This window comes from Rhipicephalus microplus, chromosome 4, assembly GCF_043290135.1.
Source record: "Rhipicephalus microplus isolate Deutch F79 chromosome 4, USDA_Rmic, whole genome shotgun sequence".
NCBI lineage: Eukaryota > Metazoa > Arthropoda > Arachnida > Ixodida > Ixodidae > Rhipicephalus > Rhipicephalus microplus.
In genome coordinates, this window is record NC_134703.1 from 188,190,286 (window position 1) to 188,216,847 (window position 26,562).

At 45.7% G+C, this 26,562-nt stretch overlaps 1 protein-coding gene across 3 annotated transcripts in view; it reads right to left on the reverse strand.

Annotated features, from left to right (window-relative positions):
* The window catches only part of LOC119173003 (uncharacterized), a 222,053-nt gene that overhangs the window by 18,778 nt on the left and 176,713 nt on the right, over positions 1-26,562 (reverse strand). For all 3 annotated transcript variants that reach the window (XM_075892022.1, XM_075892021.1, XM_075892023.1), the window contains exon 6: positions 18,138-18,280. In XM_075892022.1, coding sequence (XP_075748137.1) covers positions 18,138-18,280 — 143 coding nt within the window. The remainder of the gene's footprint in view (positions 1-18,137; positions 18,281-26,562) is intronic.

Below are 26,562 nucleotides of genomic sequence, written 5' to 3' on the forward strand. Positions count from 1 at the left end.
AATTACGACCGGCTGTTAAAAGCCTATGTAGATTGATGGCTGTACCTCAAATATTCACGATTGCGTTGACGTACAACTAGAGTAGTTACAAAGGACAGTAACACAAGATTGTATCTAAACATATCTAGTGTGAAGTTCCAGTACCTACACCCAATGCCACTCTGAAATAAGGCACGACCTACGGTGCATTCAAGATTCTCAGTGGCGACTTGACTTGCGTGTGACGGACTTTCAAAACTGGCTTTCTCTGATGGAGCCCTATTCGATGGCTTTTCATAAAAAAATGAGACACAAACGGCGAAACTTTGCTAAAATATGGATTGCTCAATTATAACCAGCATATAGGCGAACATTTGTGCTACTACACCAATGACAAGCCCGTAGCCAAGAATTTCAGAGCTTTCTCGCCGAGCTTGTTGTGCTTCGGGCAGGTACCTTGGCGTGTACGCTTGAGCTGTGCAATTATCCCATTACACGCCCAACCTAAGTTTCATGAAGCAGCGAAGCACAAAGTATGGCACTATGCCATTAGTCATTCCGCCGCTAAGCACTACACACCTGTAAGGCATTATGCGCCCTTTGTGCAGGGAAGAAGACTCGCCGAAAGGCTGACCCCGAAGTGAGATCTCGTGGAGTCAAGCGGAACACTCGACTACACGAGCTCTCACTTCGGGGTCACGCGGGTTCTTTCCCGAGAGCTCAGTGTTCTTTCCTGAGAGCTCAGTGGCGCTCAATGGACTTCCCGAAGAGGTCTTTCATTTTCGTTTGCACACATCTCAACTGGTCAGCTGTGTGTGTATGGTCAGGTGTGTGTGTGGTAAGGTGTGTGTGTGGTCAGGTGTGTGTCAAACTACACACTGGACGTTCCCCTGATGTAGTAGCTGATGTTAGCCAGCATTGAAGTGAGATCTCACCAGTTCAGTGACCGGCTTCAGTTGGCCCAGCGGGCGGGGGAGGAGGGATTGTCGTAACTGCCTGTAGACATGATGCATTGTCCGAGAAGATGCCCGCTCGCAATCCCGCAATCCGAGATTGTCCGAGAAGTTACATGATGTGCGTCGAATGTACCCGCCACCTTCACCAAAGGTGTTACGGGGAGACGACAAATGACAAGTGTATTTACAATTAGTATACCAAATAAAAAATCGAGGCAACGAAGCCACGTTGGCGTAAACCGGGAACAACCCGTCTTTATATTCTTCGTCTTCTAGGTAAACGCCACGTAAAAATGTGATGATGGAAGACTTGTGTACGGGTTCTTCTGAACAGTTCCAAGCTAGCTCCTCGATCACCATGAACGGGAATTTTTTTAGAGGTGGGGTGGGGTGGATGTAGCTGAAGGTTCTGGCTATTTGAGTCAAAGATATACTTTTATTATTTTTGCGGTAAAATACAACACTAATAAATACGTCAGAGAGGGAGAAGGTCTACCCTCCATTCCTCATTCCCCCCGGACTGAGGCATTATCAACGTCAGTGCCGTTGACTGTCGACCTATTGATAGTCGCAAGCTTCGAAGAGCTGAAGTGTAGTTGGAAAACGTCCCCACACAGAAAAAATCTGCTATAAAACCTTCCCAACACTCTAGCGTAGAAGAATAAAAGCAGAATAGGTTGCACTGGAGGCCCTATGCTACAAAGACAGCGGAGTCAATGGGCACGCCCTCGAATCGACGGTACGCACATTGAATCCCACCTTGTGAAGAACTTTCGTCGCCTATATTATCTATCTTTCTTCTTGACCTTGTCTCCATGTATCTTTCTTCTTTATTCTTGTCCTCTCTCTCTCTCTTGTTCTAGTCGCTCTCTGACTCATCATGGACACCTCTTTAAGCAAAGCCGCAAAGGACGAAGATTGAAAATGGGACGTAGAAAGCATGTGCTGGTTCAAAGTGATGGTGATTTCTATTTCCGACCGACGAATTACTGCGTGCTTCAACAGTCTCGCTGTTTAAAAGGCGGAAGATATCTCGTAACGTGGGAACCAATGTTATGCGAAGCACGTGGTTGGAAAGTGTCTGTGTTGTAATTTTTTATTGAGCGAAATATTACGAAGTGGTTCTAAAGACATGTACAAATGCACGCACAGAAGTGCGTTAAGAAGCTGCATAATTTTTGTTTGACAAGTTGTTTGCAGTTGCGCAACGATGCCATAAGACACACGGATATTGACAGAACCAGAAGCAATAAACTGATATGAAGTGCTGGTCCTCGCGAGGATGGTAGGCCTGGACACTGCTACACACACAAGCTTCAGCCTATGGCGCCAAATTACACTTGATGTTAACCCGGCGAAGCAGCTGTATCATAGGAGTATATATGTAACGTTTTTAAAGTGCATAACCCATCAATGCAACTACAATTAACGTTTCACAAAAAACTAGAATCTGCTTGAAAATTAGTTTTCAGCCCTGGCGTGGCTCTGAGGAAAAATATACGATTTAAACGCAAAATTCAGTGGTTAGAATCCTACTGAAACCATGGTATTTTTTCTTTGCATTCGTCAGCCCAATGGTGCCGATGTTGGCTTTTTCCCTACTTTAAAATTACCCGTATCTGTTCTCGCCGTTTTTGGGTCGATATAAATTTTCTGTCGCCTATGGCACGTACCCATCAATGGATGTGTGTCGCAGGTCTGGCGAAAAGGGTTTGATGACGTACGCCACTGCATTTTGACATTACACACGTCATGACAAGCAAGTCGTATTTGTCGAACCTTCTTACTCTCCGATACGAATTTTCGTTTACCCCCAGTTAAGGGGGTGATGGATGACGAGATCACCCGCATGTAGGTGGTTCGGAAGGTTAGATCCACCGGACATATACAACATCCTAATCCTAATACCAATCCTAATCATAGATAGATAGATAGATAGATAGATAGATAGATAGATAGATAGATAGATAGATAGATAAATAGATAGATAGACAGATAGATAAGCTCTCATAATACCAACAGTACGCCGAGAAATGCTTCGCACCTAAAAAGGATGAACGTATTATTGCTCCTCGCTCACTTTTCGCTACTGCTAGGAGGAAAAGTAGCTGAAGACGCAAAGTGGCGGAATTCATGTTCAAGTCACGTGTGATTGCCTCAAGGAATTTTGAGCGTCCTATTATAAAATCACGATTGCGCGGTAAAAATGGCATTTTCCTTTTCCTCGTCATTTCGAAAATACAAAACTTCGGAGGAAGAAAGCGTGTGACAGTCCACATGTCACGTAATCGGTTCCGGAACACGATGACTACACAAGGAAAACATCCAGTCTTGAAGTAGGATAAACATCAAAAAAGGAACTGCTTTCTTACGATGCGGGTTTTCCGGATACAGCAGTGCGAGGCCAGTAAAAAAAGACGGCGTGCCAAAAATGTTGTTGGTAATACTCGCTGCACGATTTGCGCTGGAAGCACGAAAAGCACACGTGCCCTCGGTGTTGCGTAAGGATGTGTAAGTGGGGACATCCGTTGAGTAAGAGTTCCGTTAACCTCTGCTCGAGTGTCTGGAGGCGCTTTGCGTGACGGGAAAACCCCTTTAGAACGAGGACGCCGAAAAAGTAGCTGTTCGTTCTATCATACATGCGATCTTTGTCGCCAAAATAAACACTCGAGTCAGAATCAGTGTTGTTTTAGGATGTAAATAAATGTTGCGTAGTGCTTGCTGCGGAAACAACCTGTTGACTTCACGGTGCCATGATGGAATAAAGTTGAGATCATTAATCCGAGGGGAAAAAGTATGTGCAGAAAATTTGCGGGCATTTGAGTGTCTCACATGAAGTGCCCTGAATAGAGAAAAAACAAGAAGGGAGAAGGAAGTCAGGTAAACAAGACTTGGTGCCCTGCAATGGGAATAAAAAAAAAGGTGAACGGAAAGCGAAAAAGGCGGAGAAAACGAGCCCTACACGCACGCTGAAGTACAGTCACCCGCTGCGTGCTGTGTATCTCTGACATGCACGACTTCGGTGCGCAAACATTGATTAAAGAATCGAGGCAATTGAGAAGGCTGTGGCCGAGCTACGTTGAAGCTGGAGAGCTGAAAGCACTCGATTAAGAACCTCCAGCAAAAAGTTTTGAGCTGCCAGAGTATTGAGCCCATTCGCTTAGGAGGCACTCCTCAATGGTGTCCGCGGATTAGGTGTGGTTACTGAGCAAATACGCGAACGACACCGCAAGCGTGAAATATTGTATTTCACCTTTATTAAAATAAAGTTTTGGGGCTGCCTCTCGTCAGCGTTTTGAAAGAGGAAGACGTTTGTGGTAATTCAGTGCTTACTGCGACAAGAGTGAGTGAGCATTGCGTTGGGAGATGGGCCGTCGATTGAGTCGAGCATATCTATATTTTGACCTACTGTCATTAGCGCCACCAGCGGCAGTGGAGTTCTCGGGGCTCGATGGTGCGTGCATATGAGCAGTCCAACGGCAAAATTTAAGCGTGATCGTCCGATCTACTCCACGAAAAATTTTCTGTGCTTACTGTCCTATCGTGCTAACGCAGTGAAAATCAAAATTTACCAATAAAACCAGCAAGCTTACGGAGCTCAGTGTCACAGAGACATGATTATCACTCATCTGTTTTTATGTTATGTAACATGGCAGTGCAAACAAACGGTACAATGTAAGAGCGGGGCACAAAAAAGCGCAAAATAAAGCTTTCGTTTCATCACTGAAGAAATATACACAGGGGGAAAAGAGATACAAATGGAAAAGTCAACCGAATTGAGGTGTTGTCAAGAAATGAAATATCACAGTCTAAATTTAATTTAGAGGGTGACCTCACAGAAATAACAGTGTCCTTTATAGAAAAAGGCTCCAGTAATCTCCCTAGTCCTCATGTCGTGCATGGTATGCGTACCGAACAGAGGTGCGTGGAAATTCTGGTACACAACTACATTATGCGCAAGAAGCGGACAAGTGCACTGCTGGTGGAGACTTGAGCGCGTTGCAATGCTCTCTCAAGAGCGCATTCAACAGTGCACAGTCTAGACGCCTGCTGCAAGACAGCTGTGTGCAATAAACAACAATTGGTCAACAGTTAAGAAAAAAAAATGACACGATTGACACCCCTTCATCCGTCTCTGGCGGGGTCTACCGTACCTTCATTTTCCTTTTCACGTTATTCTTTAAACATTACTGCTGCAATTTTTGATTGCATAAAAAACTATGCCAACGGTAGTTGTTTTTGTGTATATTTTAGTAATATTGAAAAACACAAGCACATATAATACGACCTTAAACCTCTACAGTGCTGTTTGTTGCATCATTGGAGCATCTTTTTAATTTTTTATTGATGGAACCTTTAGAGCGGTGAACACCGAAACATTAGTAGGATAGGCACTATTCTGCAATGTAGTCACATGCGTTAAAAAAGCATTTCGTGGTAACATGACTTCGCAACAGCTGAATTGAAGAGGTTAGCCGCAATACCTCACCTTGCGGCCTTTTAACGAGATGATCAAAAATTTAAAATTGGTTACCCTGTCCCACTTGTTCGCGCTGATATGATAAGCCAGTCAAGCTTTTGAGCACCATGGCAAACGGTAGCACTGCAGCGTTGGTGCTTCTGTTTGACTTCTTGGACGACTTCTGCTAGGCGTCATTTAGTTAAAGCTATGCATTTCGCAGCCGAACAAAGCGAGGCATCCAAAATATGTGTAGCATGGCCTGTCTTCACCAAGTTTACATCGCTTTTCCGTCTACTTTGTACAGATGTTGTTGGAGTAGAAATGTTTGCATGTGACAAATAATTGAACAATAATAATATTAGTGCCCTGTGCATCACGAGGTTGTGAAAGCGTTATAATTTGTGTCATAGTTCTAGAATTTACCGAAGGAAACTCAAATACTTTGATAAAATCAATTATGCGATCAGGAATAGACGCTAATAAAAGACAGAATACGACGTCATACGTTGGGTACTAACGGGAAGAACACAAATAAGGCTGTAAGGGGTGACATGGGAGAAACACGTTTTTAAATTATGGAAGCTCAGAGCGCAATGAAACTCCGATGACATGCTAAGATATTTGAAAGAGAGCAGATAGGCCGGAAATGTATTCCGTTATTTTTATCGAAACAGCGTTCATCCACGTATATATAGTAGAAATTGATTCAGGATGCTCACCACCGCCGGCAGTGCAACTGATACAACAAAAAGCATTCAGTGAGAATTCAAAGACAGTCGAAAGATTCATTGGATGGCAGCGATGAAGAAAAAAAAGACCAAGAACAAACGTACGAATAATGCTGGGTCTGGTGGATTACTACCAAAACTCCTAAATGAAATTAAGGAGCGAGGCAGTCTATATAACTCTAATTCAAGCGCTTCCATGTTTGCCTCGCTGCAGTGGTCTAGTGACTAAGGTACTCGGCTGCTGACCCACTGGTCGTGGCATCCAATCCCGACTGCGGCGGCTGTATTTTCTATGGAGGTAAAAATTCTGTAGGCAAGTGTGCTCAGATATGGGTGCACGTTAACAAATCCTAGGGTGGTCAAAATTTCCGGAGCCCTTCACTACGGCCTCTCTTATATACATGTGGTGGTTTCGGAACGTTAAACTCTTTATATCAATCAGCACTTCAATGGTCGAAGTGTGTTTGGGTTGCCCTAAAATGCCTGTAGGCATGTAGCAATAGTCAGTAAATACGAAGTATGCCGTTTTGGGAGAAGCATAGAAATTACGAAGCAGGTTGTAGTCAATGTAGACATATCCATGTGGGTGTATGGTTGGGCGCAAGCCAACATGAACCCTTGATATTTAGCCAAAACGCTCAAATAGTAAGCACGACCTTGATAGACGTGAGAAAGAAGGCGTTTGGGGAATTCGGGATCGGCAAGTAGGGAGAATCAAAGAAAAGCCAATGTTTATTTGGCCGCGAATGCGCCTGAATCGGGGACTGTACCTACTACGAACAGTCATCTGGAACGGTCGCTCTACTATTCGCGTTGACCGAATGGCTAGCAATCGGCAGCTCGAGGGTGTAAGAATCGACATGTCGAAGCACTTCAATCGGTGAAGCGGCTGAGATTGTGCTCATATTTGTCTGGTTACATGAATAGAGCGTACGACTACTAATTAAGTCGTTTTAATAACTGAATGTAATAAATCTCATATTTATTTCTCTTTTCTCTGAATTTTCGTTTACTGACCTTTATTCACCAAAGAGGTAACTGTGATTGTTGAGAAGTGATGAACCTGCACATGACGAAGAGAACTTACTATTGATTGCGTGACCGAAAACGTGATTCTGTCCACCGAAGAAGCTGCGTGTGGTTGATGCCCCTTTAATATTTAACGTATCGGGCTAAAAGGCGTTACCTCACATTGTAACACACTAAGGCACCACGACGTGCACACGATGTTCTGCGTGTAATATTCTGTATTATGAGATGATGACAGAACTCTTAACAATACAAAGTTGCTTGTGATTATCTATACCGTGCTTCATCAAAGAAAAAAAATTAACCGAGCTTCGTCTTTGTTGTGCCCTGTTTGAGGAAACTGTGAAACTGAGCAGTGATATTTGTTTTTGTTTTTAGGTTTTATTCTTCTTTCGCCTGTTTTTCTTTTCTATTTCTATTTCCGTCCATTTCCTCTTTCTCTATGTTGTTTCTGTCTTTGTTGAAAATATTTATTCTACAACGACAGTATTTTATGACAGGACCCACCAATACTTCAGTGACGCATTCATATCATAGAAATTAGGTCGAAGAAATACACACGATGAGAAAGCCAAGCGAAAACTTCCCACCAAATTCGAACCCATGGTCTTTAGGCAGGCGACTATGGAGGCCATGCAGGCGCACTAACCACAGTGCCATAAGCTCCTACTCTGGAACCTTTGCAAACACGCCTTTTATATCAAACACTGTCCCGTCACAATGTTCTTCGTAAAGTGGAGTAATCCATCATCGCCACGACATGCACGATTATTTCTTCAACGTGCCGTTCATGCATGGCAAGACATTCGGCGCGTTTCTGATGGGAGAAGTGCCATTTTTTTATGCATCAACAGAACATCAGGTCACGACATTACCCCTATCATCGGCCTCGCTCATTTTACATTTGTATACCGAAAATACCTCTTCGTCACCTGGCTGTGACTTCACGTTCTTACGTTCTCCACTTACGCTCAACCCGTGAAAAATCACGGCTGGCCAATAGCGTAGACACAACGAGCGTTGCGTTCCCTTCTAGTCGGTCTGTGGCATTCAATATATACTCTAACAGGTCGTCAGTAGGCAACCTTAGCACAAGTTCAGCACCCATTCACTGATGGCTCCTTTGGCTGTCACACGGCTTTCTCTGATTCTGCTCTCACAGTTAACTGCTGCAGTTACCACAAGCATCTATAATAACCAGAAGCGTTCGTTTATTCATTAATCAGGAATTTCAGTCGGGAAATGGGGATGTATTGCTAAGCTTCAACGTGGATGCGTTCATGTTGAACAGCTCTAGCTGTCATACATCAAGCTATAGCCGTCATACCGCTATAGCTGTCATACATCATACTTAAAAAATCACGACACTGATAAACTTTCTGTTGACTCTGGTGTACCCCAAGGTTCGGTTCTAGGCCATTTTTTCTTTTTACTCTATATAAAGGATATGGCCAATGACCTAGCTGTTAAGATTAAATTAAATGCTGATGACTGCGTTCTATACACCGCAATTGATAGTCATTCCGTTCAAATGTTACTAAATGAAGAATTTCAGGAAGTTGTTGTCTGGTGTAGAGATTGGCAAATGTGGGTTAATTTCGAGAAAACTGTTTTTATATGCATTACTAACAAAAAATACAAGCTAAGTTTCAATTACTCGGCTAACAATATGTTTCCCTCTGAGGTAACAGAATACAAGTACCTTGGCCTGCACATAACAAACACTCTAAAATGGAATCGACACACTGAAAAAGCGACCACCAATGCCGGTTGTAGACTGCTTTTTCTTTTTAGGAGGGCACTCAAACTGTCAACAACTTTCGTTCGCTTGTTAGCATGCGAAACAGTTATACTACCAGTACTTGAATATGCCGCAATTATTTGGGACCCTTTTACTCAAAAGAAAATAAAAAGACTTGAATGGGTGCGACAGAAGGCCGTCCACTTCATTTACAATAACTACTCCTTTACCTCTAAAACAGAACTCCTAAAACAAGCCAATTTGCCCACACTTACGGAACGCCGTCCTGTTTCCCGATGCAAACTCTTATTTCAGCTTACCAGTAAACATTATAGTATTGATATTTCTGACATCATAACTTTTCCTTCTAGGTATGTGACAAGACACAGACATCACCGAATAATAACTTCATTCCGCGTTTCAAATATTTTTTATCTCCAAGGACTGCGACTAAATGGAATAACCTGACTAACACTCAAATTGGCCAACCTTCACTGTCTTCATTTGCTGCAAATATCTCCTAATTACTTTCCGATCGGCAACACGATCTCGTTCAAATATGTAATTTTTCCCATTTTTATTTAGTTTATGTTCCGTATGCGTGCCCTGTATTTATCTGTATTGCATTTTTGGAAGCAATGTTTGCTACTCTTTGTTGTTTTGCTGCCTAATGTTTTTAACTATGGCAATGTATTTCCACCCTGCTAAATTCCCCTATGGCGATTTAAGTATCTGAAAATAAATAAATACAAAAATAAATAAATAAAGACAGCACTCAAGCTGTGTTATTTATATGTGCAGTAGACATTCAACTACTTTTGTAAGGACAAGCTTCCCTATCGTGTTAAAGAAGGTCACCACCTTCAAAAAACGTTTTATAGTACCGGTCTAAAAGTTATAATCAAGATTGTATTCTGTAGGGCATAAATAAACGTAAGGTTTGCAGTTATGAAGCGGCTCAGAATTGAAAAATCAAATTTATAAAAATGAAAACATTGCAAAATATGCTTGCTGCACTAGCAATCACTACTGCAAAATGATTGGTGCGATTCAAACGCGGCTTGGCGTGTATGTAGATAGGGCACTAGCCTGTGCATCGAACGTTAATGATCAGCAGACCTTCAAGCTATGGCACGTTATCGCAAAGATACTGAAAAAGCTGATTGTCGGCGATGTCGTTTTTTAGACAATTGGCCAATGTACCAAAAGCTCGTTTTCAATAATTCTGCTTATATGCACAGTTCTACAAAGAAAAGTAGTAAGAAAAGTTTTATAGAGAAAGTTTCATAACAAAGAGAGTTATCACTGTTCGCCTAAGTGTAGGATGCAAAGACACAGGTTTTGAGAAAATTACCTTTAAAAATTCGAATGAAATGTGCACAATATACAAAAACGGTTAGTATTCTTGAAATTCATCAAGATTATTGCTTCGGACATACATTGAAGGGATACAATCTCCTTCTGAGTGAGCAGAAGCATTCACTTTTTTTTCTAGCTCGTGTTGCGTCTACAGCTGACACTCATTCATGTGCGTGAGAGCAGGTGCAGGCTTAACGTGTTATTTTTATAACTTCATTCCCTCATCCCTTCCCCAGGGCAGGGTAGCAAGCTGGATATGCGTCTGGTTAACCTCCCTGCCTTTCCTTGCATCTTTATCTCTCTCTCACTCTCGTTATAACTTGCGTTGACGCTTCTTTTTTGTCCTATACTTCGCCATATTTCGCGGAGTACTATAACTTTGTCTCCTGAAGGCCACAGCATAATTCAGAAAGTAGATGGTAGTGTACTAAAAAGCAAAGATAGACGAGTAAAAACGAGCACAACTTGAACAACAGAGTGCAGCATACGTGCAGTAAACATTCTAAAATAAATCGATATCATGTACCACGATGTTTACAATTTTCTTAGGCCACAAAGCATTACCTAATATGCCTAACAAAAATATAATAAATATAAAAACACTAATGACAATATTGCAGGAGTGTTGCATTCAGAAATCTCCGGTTTCGGTTTCGAGTTCATCCAAGGGGGTGGGGCTGGAAAAATGATCCCAACTCTCGAAGTGCTCAAAATACTTTCATTACTTTTATGCCTAAATATTTATAAACAGTCAAGGACTGCAAAAGTGTCGATTCCGAAAAACTCATTTTTTTAGGACATTGGGTTTTTGAAAGTGGTGACCTACGTTAGATTCATATGACAGAGGGATCAGCCATGTTTTCTTTTCCTCTCCCTATTGGTTTTTGCTGTGCCTTGCTATATTTCTCCTTCTTTCTGGTTCCGCTTTTTTTATCCCATTTCTCTTCTATTCTATCTAATGCTTACCTCTCTCTTCTTCTTCCTCGCCATCACTTATCCTGCATACCCCTTCGCTATACTACAGTTTACGAGGCTATGCTGTGCTCTGCTAGTGTGCCTGAATAGCCAAGCTTTTAGGACGCTTGCCTTCGGATTGAGAATCCATGGGTTAAAAACTCACGCGATCAACTGTGTCACTTTTTTTTTAGAAAAGTGTCGTGACAAGTCCCGGACACACGCATTTTTTCGTGGCGTGTCGCTTCATGGAAGGTTTCGCACAGCACTTGGATACTGAGAGAACGATTTTCGAAGGTAGGCGTAAAGTTCACCACCATGATATTCACGTCAAACCAGAGCCGGTTAAGACGCGAGTGGTCCGACTCTATACGAAGCAAAATTCTCACTGGAATCAGCCGTGCGCTTCTCCCTTTGAGTTAGGTGCTCGTTGCTGTGTGTTTTTGGCCTCTTCATAGTTTTAGTTGGTTTCGCGGATGGCAGACATTGAAGTTTGGATTTGACTGCCCTTTTTATTTGTGTTGTACGGGTCTGCGGCTCAGTGTCGTCGTGTATCTGCTTCATCAGCTCCATGTTATAGATCGCCTCTACGTCGTCAATTGATTCTAGCCTGGCCAGGCGATTTTTCAAAATATGCAGCTTGTTCTGCGGGACCCAAATATGTTTGGCCTGCCAACGACGACAGCGAAGGATACACGAGACGAGCATATGGCCCGTTGCCATCGCGCCGTCTTTTATACCAACGCTGATCTCAAGGTCTTAGCTCCCCCCTTCTCACTTCCTGTTATACTATACTCAACAAGGCTATTTTAAGCTCTTCTAACGTGCCTGAATAGGAGATAGATTGCGATTCCCAACTTTGGATCGAAGGTACACCGGTTCTAACTCGGCCTCGTGAATTTCTCGTTTTCTCTTGCTTTCTATTTCTTCATTTCTCTTTTTCTGTCTCTTTGTACTCATTCTCTCACACGTAGGACTTATAACAGGCCATGCATATGTCATTCATTACAATTTTGCCTACCTGATCGCGTTGGTTGCCCATGTCGAGGTGGTTCCAGCTAACAAGTTTGGACGAGGACAAAAAAGTCGCAGCTTTGCAGCAAAGACGAATTGATGAACGCAATAGCAACAAATTGGAAGGTCACGCGCATAATGGCAAGCAGATCAAAACGTGCCCCGCGTTTCTTACGCACAAGTGACCCACAAAACGCACTCACAGGTACAGAGGAACGCGAATAAGCGTCTAGGTTGTTACTTCACCGTGTCTGAAAAGCGCGCCCTTTTCGCAAGCAGAGGCTGTGGAAGGATTGCAGTGACCTTTGTGCGCCCGTAACTACAACGTAATCGTTCCATGCACGCCCAACGCCAGCCAAGACGTGTGATCCTCCCCACCAGGAGATAAAGGCGCGCCAAAGATCGTGCACTCCATTCAGCTCCGCAGGCCAAAGTACGCGTGAGAGATGAGAGCCGCCGCACGCTTATAGTGCCATCTTGCTGATAATGCCCCCCTCGATAGTACCCCCCCCCCCCCCCGAGATGCTGGCCAATAGTGGTAAGTGTTGGATGTTGGATATAAATAGCGCGCTGTTTAGACGACGAAGGCGATACCTCTCAGTAGCGCAGGGGATAACGCCTCGCATTCACAACGTGGAGGTCCCACGTTTGATTCCCCACGTCGGAGTCTTTTTTTCTTGATTTCTTTCTTTTTAGCGTATATATATATATATATATATATATATATATATATATATATATATATATATATATATATATTGGGAGTAATAATTCAATGGGCCAGTTAGTATTCGTGAAGGTATGGGATATGGCACAACGGGACCGTTGTCAACAAGGATAAATATATTTATTTCCCAACAGTTTCAAGAGGGGTCCTCCCTTCATCAGGAGATGAGTTATAACTCATCCCCTGATGAAGGAAGGGTCCCTCCCGAAACTGTTGAGAAATAAATCTATTTATCCTTGTTGACAACGCTCCCGTTGAGCCATATATATATATATATATATATATAGTATAAAAAGAGGTCGACAAACGTGCGAAAAAACACTAGTTTTACTAACGTTTCGGCAGGTGGGCCTGCCTTCGTCGGAGTTCACTCCGACGAAGGCAGGCCCACCTGCCGAAACGTTAGTAAAACTAGTGTTTTTTCGCACGTTTGTCGACCTCTTTTTATACTGCATTTTCCACCGGATCCATTGAATATCACCCCACCATATATATATATATATATATATATATATATATATATATATATATATATATATATATATATATATATATATATATATATATATATACACGGTGCATGACATCGACGCTAGCGGCGAAATACAACCGAGAGTGTCCATATTGCTATCGCAATAAAAGAAAGACGTGTGTCATCTCCCATCGTCTTTAAGCATACAAGCAAGTGTAAGCGGAAACCAAATAGACGTACTCAGCAATCATTGTGCGAGACACCACTACACATGCAAACTGCCATGTGCGAATAAAAAAAAAACTGTGTAATGCACTACTTAGAATAAGAAATAGCCCATATGCGAGATGTAACAAATACTTATATGTTCAGTGAGCTGTAACTTCAAAAACTGTTTATATATTTCAAATGCATAGCTACAATGCTCAACTACTGCTAAAGAAGCAATAATACAGTCATCTTTTTTTTATGTCCTAAACCTGTTTGATGTGTCTAAGCATATATGCACTGTCGTATTGGCCATCTCACTGAAGTAAACATCGCTAAATGCATACGGCTACGAAAGAGACAGGAAAGACGTGCTTCTGTTTCCGAAACTTTGTTTCAGTGAAGACGACTACACACGCTGAAAGCAATACATCATGTGCTTATGAGCTGCCAGCATCTCAACACATACATCGAGGGCAAGCGAGGGGAAGAAAATTTCTCGCTTCTGCTTGTTTGAAATGGCACTTTGCCTTGAGATAAGTAGTCCTTGCGAGTGCATGAGCCAGCTCTTATGGAGATGGGGAGATCACTTATTGTAGTGTTTCTTGAAACCTAGTGGCCACTCTTGTCTGTCCTGTTTTCCGCGGTGTTCGTTGATCGCGGTATTTACGTTTTAAATACTTCCAAGCGTTTCAGGAAATTTTGCATATGCCCTTCTATTGCAGTACACCAAGCAAATATGGGGACACAATTAAATGTCTATTAGTTTTTATTAAAACTGTAATGTCAAGGCATCCACACGCGGTTTGATTTACCATTTGTTTTCACTGCACGTACGTCATATGGAAGTCCTAATTATTTTTTGGCCATTTTATTCTGCTGATTTGAAAATGAACGCCCACGCGACGAATGCGCTTCTTTTAGAGGCGAAGTGCCTTATTGTCTAGGGCAATCCCGCGTCCTGCCGGAGGCATGGCCAGCCCAGCACATTTACAGACAGACAGACAGACAGACAGACAGACAGACAGACAGACAGACAGACAGACAGACAGACAGACAGACAGACAGACAGACAGACAGGCGGACGGACGGACGGACGAACAGACAGACAGACGGACGGACGGACGGGCGGATGGACGGATGGACAGGCAGACAGACAGACAGACGGACGGACGGACGGACAGACAGACGGATGGACGGACAGACAGACAGACGGATGGACAGACAGACAGACAGACAGGCGGACGGACGGACGGACGGACGGACGGACATGCGAGATGCCCATATGCGAGATGTAACAAATACTTATATGTTCAATGAGACAGACAGACAGACAGACAGACAGACAGACAGACAGACAGACAGACAGACAGACAGACAGACGGACGGACGGACGGTCAGCCGGGCGCTTAGCTCCACTCATCAATGCCCCGCCGCGGTGGTCTAGTGGCTAAGGTACTCGGCTGCTGACCCGCAGGTCGCGGGTTCAAATCCCGGCTGCGGCGGCTGCATTTCCGATGGAGGCGGAAATGTCGAGGCCCGTGTGCTCAGCTTTGGGTGCACGTTAAAGAACCCCAGGGGGTCAAAATTTCCGGAGCCCTCCACTACGGCGTCTCTCATAATCATATGGTGGTTTTGGGACGTTAAACCCCACAAATCAATCAATCAGCTCCACTCATCAATTGTTCCGTGGATATGCTGTGATTGTTTGAAACACACTTGCTGAGCACAAGACGAAGTGACATGTATAGGTTAGAGAAAAACTCAGAGCTGACTCAAACTTACGAAATATAGCTCGCCCTTAGGGCTCACCCGGACCCGCACTCATTCATGTTTTCTCAGGCGCATTTCCTCGAATTAAGACTCACTAAAATTTCTCTCAATCAGAATACTAATATTCGCTCTCGCCAAAATATTACTCACTCGGACTCACTCCGACTGAAATTCAATGCTCAATCTAAATGTGGGCGAGTTTGAAGAGTCGACGCATGAGTAAATTCACACTGGACGATTAAGAGCAAATTTTACCCAAGCAAGGTAAAAAGTTAAAAGGGTACAGGCGAAAAAATGTTCTTGCGCGTATCGACTGCGCAATTGTTTTTTTTTTATAAAACGCATTTATAATTTACCACTTGTCAACAGTGATTACAGCTTGGGAGATAATACATACAAATACTGAAGTGCGCCTGCGCAATCCAGCTCTGTGGGCCGCACCTTGAGACAATGGTATAATCCATGGAAATCTTATACTACAGAACGTGAACGCTTAATTAAAACTTTAAGCTGCCGTCTAGTAAAGATGGCGTCAAAGTTCTTTCTGTCATGTGTGCAAATGCACACGCCAACTTCAATGACACGTCACTCACCACGTGTTTGATCAAATGGCTCAAAACTTCGTGTTAGCACTTGTGCTGACCTCCTGAGTGGACCACTGACACTTAATTAACTTCATTATGCTGCGTATTTCTGGACAAGACCAGTTTGCGGAATACACTACCATGTTCGACAACTCTTCGTTGTGGCGCGCTTTAGGAACAGCGTGAAAAGTATTTTTTTCTTCGCTTGAGACAAATACAACAACTAAAGAAAACTAGGCACGCATTTCGGGCCTAGTAGTGGATTCGTCTTATGCAAGAACTGAAGCTGACTGGTTGCAGAATAATTCGATAATTATAATACAGTTACAGACTCATTGCCTTTATTTACTGGAACTCACACAAAACAACCCTTTTGTTCATTTTCTTACTTGAAAAGTAATGCTGAGTACCTTTGAATTATGCGACACAAATTTGACGCGTTTGTGACAGCACATCATAATTTGGGAGGGAAGGGTGTAGCCTCCAAGGCCCTTTTGCGATTGCTCCAGTAGACCACTATTCGGCGGCCGCCCCGAGTAGGTGGGATCAATGAAGATGTGCAAAATGAGGAAGCATCAAGATAGTTATCACTGTCACCATACGATGACAACATTGTCGAGGATGACGGTGATGACGTCGTGCAGCATGTGCCACACGCAAAAAAAAAAAACGGCGGCGGGCAGATGCAGGCAGCGTGGTAATTCGCGACAGTTCTGTGCGATCACGTGGTCCAGTTTACTTACACGTTGCACACCGTAGTTGTTGCTATAGCTTTACCCAGTGGTATATCATTCTCAGTGCCACATCAAAGCAAGCTAGGCGTGTCCACTAGGAAAGAAGCAGTAAATAATTGTTTCTCGTGCGCTGTGACAAGCGATGTGCCATCTTATGGCTAACATGCCCTCATATGCATGCTACGGCAAGAAACGTCAGACCAAAACATGCCTGACAGTCCAATAAAACCAGCACGTAGATAACTTGTCGCACGAATCTGAGGTACACGTGCACCAACCCTAATAACTTGCATACATTATTAAATATGAATACTATTAAAAGCTTGCTGAGGTGTTGCGTCCAGAAATTGCGATATGACTATGAGGGATGCCGTATTGGATGGCTCCGGATAGTTCGTCCACCTAGTTATTTTTAACGTGCATATAATTCTAAGTTCACTGGCCTAAAGAATTTTTCCTACTACGAATAGCGGCTGCCATGGCCGGGATTCATCAAGCGACCTTAGAGTCAGACGATAGTTATAGCGCGAGAACAAAACGACGACACACAGACAAGAAGGACACGAAAGACACGAGCGCTCGTGTCTTTCGTGTCCTTCTTGTCTCTGTGTCGTCGTTTTGTTCTCGCGCTATAACTATCGTCATGCCATACCAACTAGCCCAAGCTGCCACACGTCTTAGAGTCAGAAGTCGATCACCCTGCCTTGTGGAGGGCGAAGGCAGTTACCCTTAGAATATTGCAAGCCAGTGCATATTCTAACCCAGCGGTTTTTCATGCCGTGTACCTTGAACGGTATCCCAGTGTGGACTGCCTTGCAAGTGGACTATTTGCAATATTCAACAATGTGTTTTAGGAATGTGAAGTCGTCGGCTCCGACTTCACGGACTACAGATGGTCAGCGCTCTTACGTTACCCCGAACTTAACGATGAAACCCTGGCCGTCCAGAGTGGCCGTGAACGGGCCACCAAGCTCGGCTTGATGGTCCCTACGTTGGATTAGCCGCGTGGCGTGGGGTCTCCCCTGCGCCTTCATGGGACCAAATCAAATTTTTAATCCTCATCATCATTGCCACCATAACCACTAGACCAAGTTTCCAATGACAGCGTAACGAGCACAATATGAGCAGTGGTGGACATCACTGAACTTACCTCAATTTATTTTTAATAAAGTCTCGCTGTTTCTTTTCCTGTCAACTTCATTGTTTTTACCCTCTTAGTAGAAACGAAAGCCATGCTTTATTGATGAGCCCGCTCGTTCACACTTTGACTTGCCTAGAAGACTGCAGTTTATTGTAAATACTGCAGCGCTTAATAAATGCGTGGCTCTAAGCTATAAACCTAAGAATGCTGGATTGCCCACGGCTATTTGTTTTTTTTTTCAATAATTTTTCAAGTGAAGTTCAAAGTGCGTGCTTACTCGACGTTTAGCAGCGGGAAGGAGACCGTCTTCCAGTAGTCGAATGCGTACTCGCACGTCACGCGAAACCTTTCGTCAGCCGAGTCCTCGATTTGCCGGTTGTACTGCACCGTTAGTGAGTTCCAAAGCTGGTGACCACGGACCTGCACACGGAAGTATCTTGATGAAGCGATGCCATTCAAGCCACCTCTTGGTTGCTCCTAAATGAAAAAAAAACAACAACAACAAATTGTTCGAGCAGCTATGCATTAGTGGGGCGAAGACAGGGAACAGTGGAGCAGGTGGCTTTCCCCGCCTCCTATTCCAGGTCCCCAGTTTCTATTTAGTTAGTCACCCCTTGGTGTACTATACTACGCACGACGACGCTGCGCTTTGCCATCTCTCATTCTCATTTGCTCCCCTTCACCCTCGCAATAAGCCTTCTTACCCTGACTTCTCTTTTCCACTTCTTGCTATGCCGTACTAAATAAAGCTATGCTAGCGTTGTCTCTCTCTCTTTTTCTATCTACCTTTCTAGCTCCTTTCAGTCCAACCTTTTCCCGCGTCAGGCGTAAACGACAGTATCCCGCGAACAGTATATTAGGTGGCGCAGTCTCATAGGAGTACATATAAACTGCAGTTGTATTGTAAGATACTGAGCGCAACCTTGATTCCCGCAAATACTCGCCGAGCTCTGAATGTCGTGTGTGTTACTCTAGTGCATATGTGTTTGTGTGAATCTTTGCAAGAGCCAAGGTTGCACTAATTATCTTACAATACGACGAATAACCAACTAGTGCAACAACAAGTTTTATTAAACTGCAGTTGAGTGAGGATACTCTAGATGGCGCGTTACCGCTAGTCTCCTATTGGCTGCTGCGCGGGCTGTGTCTAGATTTACGGGGAACTAGCACCTCTCTGCGTCTCCTGGATCGTCGCCGAAGGTGTCGGATGATGGTGCATGGACGAAGCGGAGCGGTCAATGCGGAGGGCCGCGGCTTCTTGTGCTCGTCGCCAGACAGACAATTTCTCGGGTGCGCGGGGAACGAGTAATCTCTGAGTTTCTTGGATCATCGTCGTACGTGTCGTATCGTTGGCGGGGCCATGAACTAAACGGAGCGGCGGGCGTCGAAGGCCCCGGCAGCCCATGCTCGTCGCCAGACAGACAGACAGACAGACAGACAGACAGACAGACAGACAGACAGACAGACAGACAGACAGACAGACAGACAGACAGACAGACAGACAGACAGACAGACAGACAGACAGACAGACAGACAGACAGACAGACACTTTGCCCCACTCATCATCAATCACTTCATGGATATGCTGTGATTTTTCCCCGTATCTTCCCATTTCTCTTTCTTTCGTTGCCTCGCATTCTCCACTGTTAATTGTTTTGTCTCTTTCTTACTCTTTATATTTTTTCTTGTTCTGTTACCCTTAGCAATGCAATTACATCGATCTGTTTTTATGCCAAGCGAGGTGGAGTTCTGCCGAATGATGGCTATATGACATGCAGTATTATCACAGCCAGGTAGCATTTCTGGACTTCGCTTTACGCAGTGGATACATAAAGAGAGATAAAGAGTAAGAATTTATTACATGGGAAGCGTTAAAGTATGAAAGTATCAAGTACAACAGTCAAAATAGAACTGTCAGAGCTTTCGAAGTTGATTAATCAGGGTAAGGTATCCGATGTAAGAAGGTATAACATAAAGAGAATTGAACACGCTCTGAAAAACGGAGTAAGCGTCAAAGCAGTGAAGAGGAAACCTGGAATAGGGAAAATCAGATGTATGCACTACGGGACAAAGAAGGCAAAATAACTACCAATATGGATAGGATAGTTGAAATAGCGGAGGAGTTTTAAAGAGATCTGTACAGTAGCCGGGGCAACCATGACCTTAATACTATAAGAACTAGCAGTAGCCCAGATGACACCTCACCAGTAATGATAGAAGTCAGAAAAGCCTTGGAGAGCATGCAAACAGGCAAAGCTGCTGGTAAAGATCAGGTAACATCAGATCTGCTGAAAGATGGAGGACAGATTGTGTTAGAAAAACTAGCCACCCTGTTTACGAGGTGTCTCCTGACGGGAAGAATACCAGAGTTTTGGAAGAATTCTAACATCATTTTATACATAAGAAAGGAGATGACAAGGACTTCAAGAATTGCAGGTTGATCAGCTTGCTCTCCGTAGTATGCAAGCTATTTACAAAAGGAATTGCTAACAGAAAAAAAAAACATTAGAATTTAATCAACCAAAGGAACAAGCAGGATTTCAAACAGGCTACTCAACAATCGACCACATCCATACTATCAATCAGGTATTAGGGAAATGCTCAGAATATAACCAACCTCTATACATAGCCTTCATAGATTACGAGAAGGCGTTTGATTCAGTAGAAATATCAGCAGTCATGCAGACACTGCAGAATCAGGGCTTCGATGAAGCATATATAAACATCCTGAAAGAAATCTACAGGGGATCAACTGCTATTATAGTGCTTCATAAAGAAAGCAACAGCATACCAATCAAGAAGGATGTAAGGGAGGGGGATACCATCTCCCGCATGCTATTTACCGCGTGCTTACAGCAGGTTTTCAGAGGCCTAGAATGGGAACAGTAGGGATAGATGTTAATGGAGAGTGCCTTGGTAACCTGCGCTTCACCGATGACATTGCATTGCTGAGTAACTCAGGGGAAGAATTGCAACTCAAGATTACGGAGTTAGACAAGGAGAGCAGAAAGGTGGGTTCTAAAATTAATCTGCAGAAAACGAAAGTAATGTACAACTTCGGAAGAAAGGAGTGCTTTGAGATAGGTAATAGTCCACTTGAAGTTGTAAAAGACTATGTCTACTTAGGGCGGGTAATAACCGTGGAGTCGAATCACGAGATTAAAGTAACTAGAAGAACGAGAACGGGGTGGAGCCCATTTGGCAAGCACTCTCAAATTAAGACAGGTAGATTGCCACTATACCTTAAGAGGAAGATATATAACAGCTGTATCTTGCCGGTACTTTGCTACGAAGCAGAAACACGGAGGCTTACAAAGAGGTTTCAGCCTAAATTGAGGACGATGCAGTGAGAAATGGAAAAAAAAATTGTAGGTGTAACCTTAAGAGACAAGAAGAAAGGAGAGTGGATTAGGTAACACAGGGGGTTAAGGATATTGTCGGAGCTAACACGAGGAAGATACAACCCTGACAGCGTTCAGTTTTTGAACTGATTTTTTTTTATTATCGCACTGCGCCCGCCGCGCGGCCCACTGCCCACTTCTTCTTCCTTGAAGAGTGCCGCATTCTGAGGCGCTACAGGGCTCCCCCCCTAGTGCTTTGCGTGATCGAGGACATATGTACAAATAAAAAAGATGGAAATAGGCTATAAACATGAACAACAGTCCAAAAAGTGTCCGTTTGGGAAGTCCAGGTTATCAACGGGAAAAACGTTGGGTGTCTAACAGTTCCGGTGGGCGACACTGGGTGCCACGAAGAGGGCGAGGTGCGTGCCGAACAGATCTGGTAGGCAGCATTGACGCGACATGCCGAGGCCCTTGAGGCCGTGGGCATCGGCAGAAACCCCGGTTGCCTTTCAGATAATGCTTCAGTGAGGAGTGTGATGATGCCTCGTGAGGGCAGGTGCCACAAGTGTTGCATGAACATTGTAGACACGAGCGTTGTTGAGAATTTGACGTTGTCTGCATGAGGTGCGGGAATGAGCACGCAGGTCAATTGTCCTTGAAACGGCAGGCTGGAAGCAAGGCTCTGTACTGCATACTATGGTTTCCAACGGGCTGTAGACACGTTGGCGGACAAGTGCATTGAACAGCAATGGGCTGGTGACAAGAGCGCAAGGTCTATGTAGATGGCAGCGACGCTGGTACATCTCTGGCGTGTGCTGAAGGAAAATGCCCCAAAATCGAGCAGCACTGATCAGAACCTCTGCGTCGTCGAATGTCATGCGGAAAGTGCTGATTGGTTTTAAGCTCTTCAGCGCTGTCCCCAGAGATGGCCGGCAGCAAGTCGGTATCCGCAGGAGACTTGAACTGTACCAGACAGTGGCACGCCACGTATGTGGCTACGTCACCACCTATGGTAGCCACCACAGGAGCTCTTAGGATGGGGATGGCATGCTGGCCACATGATTGCGTAGCCGGGGAGTCGCAATTGGGCAACTTCGCCATGGGCATAACTGGAGCGTCCTCCGAAGTCGTTGCCATGCTGGCGGTAGCTTTGCTGCTTGCGTGGGAGACGGCAGCTAGTTTGGTTATGGTGCCACGCGTGGTGTCGGTGAACAGCTTAAAGTGGCACCGGTTTGGGTGTCGCACAGGGAGCCAGTAGGCACTAAAGTCGTCGTGTTCACCGACATGTCCGCAGGCGCCAACCGGTCAACCAAAAGCCGATCTTCGGGCGGTTTGCGCTGCGATACGTCAGGGGAGTCGGTGTTGGTAGGAAGGTCACCTACCTTGTTGTTGTGGCGCAGCGCTGGATGGGATGAGGTCGAGGGGAACCGCGAGGAAGGATTCATCTGTGTAGATGAAGAAGCACCTTCCGTGTGGTCGGTTCCTTGTCGGAGGTGGTGTTCAGCACCGCAAACCCGTATACGGCATCCCGTAGTCCGTCATATGGGCGGAACGTATGGCGTAGTCCAAGGTCAAGTGAAGTAGAGCGTTGGTGGTATGTGGCAATGGCGGAATTGTTGATCGCTTGGAGCGGGCAGGTCTGTTTGTTGTGATGGCGATCTGCACACGTGGCCGGGATGACGCTAGATTTGGCTAAGTGGCCACGCCGAAAAAGAAGTGAGCCGCATGGCTCGTGTAGCGCGAGCCACGAGGTATTTCAGAACGGCCTAGCTTCGGAACTTGGCTTGACGCTGCAGCGGTACTCTACCTACGCATGCGTCCCAAATAAAGCCTTGACCTTGTCACGGGCTTGTTGCCACCGTCTCGCTCCTCTTTCCTCGACATATGGTGACCCGGAGAACACGCCCTTCGATGAGCCCTCGGCTGCCATGTTCCCGCGAATATGTCCGCCACTGCCGGCGTTCCAATCTACATATCCCAAGGTATGGTTTATGCAGCTGGATGCCGTTCTTGCGGTGAATGGCGTCACAGACCAGCTGTTGATGCACGCCATTCTTCACGAAGCCCTTCCAGTAGAGCGGCGTCATCTCTCTGCTTCTTCAACCTCCAGCTAGCAGCCTTACGATGACCTCTGCTCTTTGGTGCGAGCCTCCTATGGCCTCACCTATTGCCCGCTTCCGTTCACCCACGACTTCCAGGTTTCTCTTCGTCGCTGCGTGCGGTACCCTCGGGCCCAAAAGTCTCCACTGACCGGGACCTAACTTCCCCGACTACGTCCCCTACAACCTCCCGTCCAGCCACTAGCTACGCAAGTCCCGCGTCCGACTGCCCATCCTACGAGGTTCAGGACGTTCGTGTTGCAGGTGACCAGTCAACCATGAAGTGCGCTTTTTCAACGTCCTCGGCCGACGATGCTGTAGGCATGCTGGCCACCCACTCGGATTGGCCGACCTCCACGGCCCTTACCACCTCTGACGTGTCAGGTTCCCCGACGGCTACGTGGCTGCATGTCCCGGAGTCTACCACGACTACGGACATAGTATCGCCCGCTATTCGCCTTTCGGAAGCGAGGGCTTCAGTGTAGACGATGTCCGAAGGCGCCTCCCCACCCACATTGACGAACTGTGCGTCCTGTCATCAGCTACCATCCTCACCCTCGCAGTTTCCCGCAGCCGAAGTTAAAGTCACAAGCCATCAACCGCAGCCAAACTTCCGAGACGCTGCGACTATGACTGACGCAGCTGAGGACGACGTACCTGGTGAGCCTATGGCACAGGAGACCACATATGCCACGCATGCTGTAGATGTTGTCGTCGATCATGCAGACCTGCACGCCAACCCTCATGCGCGGACAACCGATGGTCGTTCAACGTGTGCAGGTGCGCCGCCCGATCCTCGAGCAAACATCACGTCTTCTGAGCTTTACAACCATTCCCTAGAGCAATTGACGCCGGACACAGTCCGCCACGCAGACTCGTTGGTAACAACAGCGACGACGTGCGGTCCAACTGCATATCTGCCGCCGTTGACAGTATGCCTGTGTGGCATACTTTTCTTCTTCTTCTGGCACGACACACTTGGGACATAAGCTAGGAGTGGGTAGTCTGCTGAGGAGAAAAGAAGAAGGAGTTGGAAGAATAGATTCAATAAAATAATTATTATTTATTACTCCTCAGGGCAGAGTGAAGTAAACGCAGCTGAATGGTAATCATAACACCTCAAATCTCAAAACTGCTCAACTTGACTTTTTTTCTTCGTTTGCTCTTTTTAAGTTGTTGTTTTACATTTGTCTTATTATAATACCAATTCATTACACATAGTTAAAATGATCACAGAAAAACTGCACTACACTTTTTTGGCCCGTCCCCCTGAGTGGGTATGAGCCATCATTCCAGGGAAACAAAACAAAACAAAATGGCAGAGATGCATTAACAAACCGTGGTGTGTTTTCGGAACCACGTTTCAGAGTGCTATATTTTTTGGTGACCCGGACTACGAACGCGACCTTCCATGGAGCAGCGTGAGCATCTCGACAGCCTCAGCCCTGGTACCGCTGCCACTGCACCCGGCCATGTACCCTCTTCGGGTGTTGTTGGAGGTACTGCTACCACGACGTTACCACAGCTGTGGCTTCCCGATCCCTCCTTATGGTTCATTCAAGTCGATAACAAGTTCCGCATTCATTGCATCACGCCAGAAGTTCGCAAGCATGAGCTAGCTACTCATTGAAGCGTTGCCGCCGCAGGCAATGGCACAAATACGCGACATCCTCGTGGGCCTGCCTGGTGACACTCCGTATGCGACAGTCAAACAGGCTCTTCTTCACTGACTCATTCCGCCTAAGCATCGGCGTATTCAGCAACGTCTGTGCAACGAAGAGCTCGGGGACCGCCGTCCCACACAGTTTCTACGTCACCTGCAGCACCTACTTGGGGACCAGCTGGACGGCTCGGAAACATCCATACTACGTGAGTTGTTTCTACAGCGTCTTCGACCTACCATGCGAATGGCTCTTTCCCAGCTCAGGATAAGCCGCTATCGGAGCTGGCAGAAATGGCCGATGACATGATGAACGTTGCTCCGGCAGTCATAAACGCCACCCACACCTCTCCGATTTCCAAAGCAGATTCCCTTCGAGAAACGGTAAAAGGTCTCGCAGCTGAAGTCGCCAACTTGCGTCTGCGATTGCTGAGCATTCGCAACCTAAATGACCAGCCTCGTCCACATCGCCCATCTCTCACGTCGGCTGCTTCACAACGGCAAAATTATCACGTTCGGCACAATACAGAGCGGCCCTTTTTCAAGCTTCCTGCTGAACAGCCATGTGTTTCAACCTTGGCATTCAAGACGGCACAAGCACCTATGAAGTTTGCCCGACGCAATGGCCAACCACTTGCCGTGCACATGACTAACCGCAATGCACGGCGTTTCCGCATCCGTCGACTTGGCCACCCGCCCCAGCATCCCGGACGCAGTGCTGCGCGGACGTCGCTGTTCCATCGACAGAGACGTCCGCACCAGCACGACCACCCCACGGCTCCTTGTCGACAGCATGCTCGGCACCCTGTGCGCTGTCCGAGACACCGCTGTGGCTGTGAAACATCAGTGCTCGGTCATCATGGGTGTGCTTCGATTCTTCCCACTATTTCACCCACATCTCCGGCGCGAGCTCTTCGGCGCCTGTTCACGGTTCCAGCTGCGGGTACGTTTGTCAGCCGCGTCTACTCGAACCTACGGGTGCGCTTTCAAATGGTCCCGCCGTGTCACTGTGGGATGCACGTGTCTATGAACGCAGCGACCCGGCGCTTTCATCTTCGTCCACTCTGTTTCTCCCAGTGTCGCCCGCCGGAGATCCACTGCTTCCCGATGGCCCATACACGTTGACAACCTTGACTTCTCAAATGGACACTTAACGGATTGTCGTTTATGTATATAGCATCTATCTCTCCCCTTCTTTTGTACACATGTTTTCAATCAGGCAAAGCGCTAGGGGGAAGCCTATGTAGCGCCACGCTAGATTTAGCTAAGTGGCCACGCCGAAAGAAAGCGAGCCGCGTGGCTCGTGTAGCGCGAGACACGAGGCATTTCAGAACGGGCTAGCTTCGGAACTTGGCTTGGCGCTGCAGCGGTGACTCCACCTACGCATGTGTCCTGAATAAAGCCTTGACCTCGGCACGGGCTTGTCGTGACCGTCTCGCCTCTCCTTCCTTGATAATATAATAGTTGAAATCAAGGCGAGGAAATGAACATGGGCCGGGCATGTAGCGCGTAGACAGGACAATCGCTGGCCATTAAGGCTAACTAACTGGATTAACAGAGAAGTCAAGACGGTTAGGGGAGACAGAAAGCTAGGTGGGC